Source organism: Brassica napus, chromosome A9 (assembly GCF_020379485.1).
Source record: "Brassica napus cultivar Da-Ae chromosome A9, Da-Ae, whole genome shotgun sequence".
Taxonomy (NCBI): domain Eukaryota; kingdom Viridiplantae; phylum Streptophyta; class Magnoliopsida; order Brassicales; family Brassicaceae; genus Brassica; species Brassica napus.
In genome coordinates, this window is record NC_063442.1 from 23,373,188 (window position 1) to 23,377,778 (window position 4,591).

General features: G+C 39.5%; 1 protein-coding gene across 1 annotated transcript; it reads left to right on the forward strand.

The window, feature by feature from the left end:
- Positions 1 to 440: 440 nt before the first annotated feature.
- On the forward strand, positions 441 to 2,147 carry LOC106432566. The gene is made up of 7 exons (XM_013873415.3): positions 441 to 758; positions 829 to 897; positions 972 to 1,091; positions 1,164 to 1,238; positions 1,352 to 1,489; positions 1,584 to 1,725; positions 1,850 to 2,147. The coding sequence occupies exons 1-7, from the start codon at positions 570 to 572 to the stop codon at positions 2,008 to 2,010; spliced, it is 894 nt and encodes a 297-aa protein (XP_013728869.1). The 5' UTR covers positions 441 to 569; the 3' UTR covers positions 2,011 to 2,147.
- The last annotated feature ends 2,444 nt before the right edge of the window (positions 2,148 to 4,591 follow it).

The following is a 4,591-nucleotide window of genomic DNA, read 5'->3' on the forward strand; positions in this document are numbered from 1 at the left end:
TGAAATGGGTTCGCTACGGTCTTCGGGAGATAGCATCAAAGGGTAGACGAGAATGCATGGATTCGTGTCGTATCGACGTTTCGGAAGAGCTCGGTCGCTACGTAGCGACCGAGCAGTGTGCATGTTCGGTCGTTGCGTAGTGAATGAGCTTGGCTTGTCCGTGTTTCGATCATCGCACTCGAACCTATCCGTGGCTGGTTTAGATACGTTTCCGTTATCTTTGGACAGCTTGTGTTTGATCCAACCGGGACTTTAACGAGATTTTATCTCGAGATCATTGCGCCGTGATATAATCTGTCGCGGAAAGAGATTCACGCTTGTTTTTGCGGAAGTTTGGATATTAACTTCTTCGTAACCGTTTTTGACTCCAACATAGTTATTCGCCTAGCGCGGATTAATTCCTAGTATTAATCAATTTGGGAAAAAAAATTGAATAGTAAATTTCCAGTTACAACAAGACCGGAAATTGTTAGTGGCCCCCCACCATCTAATCTTCTAAACACATGGTATCTTACGGCTGAGTTTGGCGGAGACACGGAAGTCTCGATACTGCAATTTATGTTTTCCGGATGACTACCACCACCTTAATCTCCTCTGTTCTCTCTTCCTCTATCTTCCCTACCGAATATCGCAGCTGGGTTCGAATTCCGGCGACTTCAATTCCCGGAGGTAGCAATGTCCGCGTAGTGAAACAACGTCGTTTGAAAATTATCGCCAAATCACTTGACCTTCCTCTTCTTCCGTTCAGTATGAGCGAGGTTAGAATCATAAACCCTAATATTACAGCAAATATAAATTTAAGTTCTTGCTTTTAACATATGGTTACAGGTTCTTGTACCAACGGAGAGTAAAACATTGCATTTGTACGAAGCAAGATACTTGGCACTACTTGAAGAGGTAATAAATCTATAATTCCAAAATTATTTTATGGATTCACTTTTGAAATTAATCTAATTACTTGGTCCGTGCAGTCGATGAAAAGAAAAAAGAATATGTTTGTTCATTTCATTCTCGATCCTATTTCGATTAGTGAGAAAGCAACAGAAGCATCCTTTGCTGCTCGATATGGCTGCTTGGTACTTATTGAAAATGTAAGCTTCTTCTCATGAGACTTTGATCTTTGATGAGTCCATAAAATGTAAGCTAAAAACCATATATTACAGGTCGAGAGATTAGACATTGGAGCACTTGTCTCCATAAGAGGTGCTGGTCGTGTGAAGATTTCCAGATTTTTAGGGGTAAGAATGCAAAATAAAAATTAATCATTTTGTTAAACATTGCAATGTGAGTTATGATGTTCTTTCTCTTTGCACAAAAAACAAATGACTATATGATTTTTTTTTTGTCTCAGGCAGATCCTTATTTGTCCGGAGAGGTCAGACCAATACAAGATCGTTTTAATTATGAGAGCAGCAATGAAATAACCTCAGAAATCTCCAACCTAAAGGAATCTATCAAGAATCTCAATAGCTTGGAGATCAAACTTAAGGTACAACAAACCTACTTAATGTATCATCCGGTCCCCTTAGAGGCCTGTAATGTTCTTATTAGTTGTAGTGTTGGCTTACCTCCTTTTACAACAGGCTCCAGAAGACTCGCTACTACAAACTCGTCTCCTTAACTCTTTGAAGTGGGCTGAAGATGAGCCACCGGAAGAATGTGAAGAATCCTTCTTTCCTTCCCTTCAAGAACGTTTATCATTCGCTGCGCTTCAACCGGTTTCCGGTAACTCTTACATTTTTTCTCTCTTGTGATTTCAAGAGTCAAGAAGGTGTTCTGTTTAAAACTATTAAATTACGGCTCTGGGAGTTTCCTTTAGTATAGCTTTTCGGGTTTTCTTGTTTTGCAGGATCGACGCAGTCAGAACTATCAAGGTTACAACAAGAGAAATTAAAGGCAATGGATATAAAAGATACAATGGAGAGGTTAAAACTTTCAATGGGACTCATCAAGGAGAACATTTCTTCAATTGCAGCCAAAATCGCCATCCAGTCTTTAGATATTCGTTAGACTTTATAATATTTCTCTAATTGTAAATGTGCCAGATTGATGAGCATTAAATTTAAATTGAGTTTATTACCTTCACACTTCTTTTTTCAATGTAATTTTATACATTTAATATTTAAAACACTTTATAAGAGCTTAAAGTCACACCCGACAGCCGATGGATAGTGCCTATATCACTACCTTTACTTGGGAAGTACCAAGCCTCGTTTGTCAATACAACTTTGTCAATACAGTCTACAGTCTTGCAATATGACTGATACTGGAAATCTGGAAAACAACTCTCTCAAAATGCATACTTCAAATCCTTCATACATCGACTTTCAGTTTCCAATTTCAACTTTTCCTAGAAGCAAAAGCCGTTCTTCCTCGTCTAAAATCAGTTCCTTATATGAAATCGAGTATGTTTCGGGCGATCAACTTCTTGAAACTATGATTCCTTTGGTGAATCCATACGAATACTTCGCAAAAAAAAAGCCTAGCGCCTTCCCAGTTATGGGCATTCGTAAACTCATAAAATTGTCCTCCAACCGAAAGGTAATGGAATATGTCAAGTCCAGCAAGTTCTCATCCTGTAAAGTTCTAACCACGGAAGAAGAACAGTTCATATCTCTGAACATTCCGGAGAATGTGTAGATTGTGGCAACAATAGAGTTATACTCATCTCCACTTTGGGGTAGTAAGAATTGGTTTGACCCTACATGCGAGGAAATGTCTACTAGTCATAGCCCGGATAGCTTTAATATACTCTCGATTAAAGTCATACCAACAAGCTTGCATCAGAACAGTTCAAACAACATTAAATGCATGAACAATATTCATAACACTGTTTCCAAATTTCAATGTTTCATTACAAGACCTAAATCTCTTAAAGACGCTCAAGGTTCAACTTCAACTGATCGGAGCACCTATGCAAGAAAAGAGTGTAGCAGCTACCCTACATCATCATATCGTCTACCGAATTCAAGATCACGCTCTTGATCTTGTATTACCCTCATCTGACGAAGCACTATATTTCGAAGTCTCATCTACGTACCAAGCACCCAACTCAATACAAATTCCTCGAGAAATATCTCGCGAAGAATTATTCCGCTGACTACCGTAGTCATGGGTAACAAGTTATGAAAAGCTTCATCAAGCTACCCAGTCGCCTATCCAATCATCTGAAGTCAGGTTTCATTCTCGAAACGATGGAACAACCAAGATCAAATTCTAGAAACCTCGATCATCATCATTTCGAAAGCAACTGTCCACTCAGTTTGCGATACAGATTGATGAACGAGACTTCTATGGTCCAGTAAAAGAACAAATTCCTAAATTAAGTTATTTTGAAAAGGATGGAACTATAATCTATCCTTTTATGGACGAAGATGGACATCAATACTTTGATGTTTGCTCTTGTACTGTTTGTGTAGAAGCAAACTACGAATCTGATGAAGATATTTGCATACGTCGGAGAAAAAAAGGACCCGCTCTATAGAAGATCTCTCAAAGGAGATATTTCAGTCGGTCCGCTCGGTGATGGAAAGTATTACTTTATAGTCCAATACTCCGACAAGAAGGAAGAGCCGAGACATCAAATTATATTGATAAATCCAGATTATTTTACTCCACGAAAAGACTTCATTAAGGGCGATATCGTTCATACCCCAAATATTCTCTCTAACGCTGTCAACTCTTCTGGCGCCGACCAGCTTAGTCAAGCGGAAAAGGTCCTCAACTAGCAAACGGAGAATATCCTCACTCAGAATCAATTATTATCAACGATAAATCACAAGGTTGATCAATTGGTGGAAAGATACAATAAAAGATTACACAGCCTTCAAAGTTCAATAACAGAGATACATGGTCCACTTAACTATCTCCATCAAGAAATGATGACCCTGGCACGACACATGATGGTAGACTCGATTCAGTTTTGCAATAAGGAAGTAGAGATGACTAGTCTTAAAAATCAGTTGAAAGATCTCCAAAGAAACCTAGAAAGCATGATTCATAATCAGCGACAACCAGATGCATACTTCAACCCTCTTTGAAGTATTTCATCATAGATGCCAATGTATCAAGGATCCTACTCTCCTGGATTTCTCTCGGGTTATAAGACTCAAAAGACAAGATCTCCACTACCCGGTTTTCTATCTAATGATGAAGTCTTTACATCTTGCTATGGTTCAACTTCGATCAACTACCCAAAGCCAAGGCCAACTCGAACAAGTTAACCGACCTAAAATACCGACTCTCACATTGTTTGGGAAAAATATCCTGGTATTATTTCCCCCAGCCTCCAGGCAGGACTCAGATCCCCGGATCCCTGATAAATGGATACCCCGGGTTCCCACCAGAAGGAACCCTGGGTTCGGTTCCTAGACCCTGCTCCCTTCCAAGAAATGGAAAACTTCCGACAAGGAGAACCTTCCATACTTCCGAATATGGAAGAGTTTAACCTAATGAAACCGACTTCTAGACGTCTATATAAGAGCGACAACAGCCCTCAAGCAAGGGATCGAGACCTTTTGACTGGGAGATTATACTTAGGCGGCTAGGGTTAGGGTTCATACGAATATACTTGTAATCCTTGCTTGTTCTA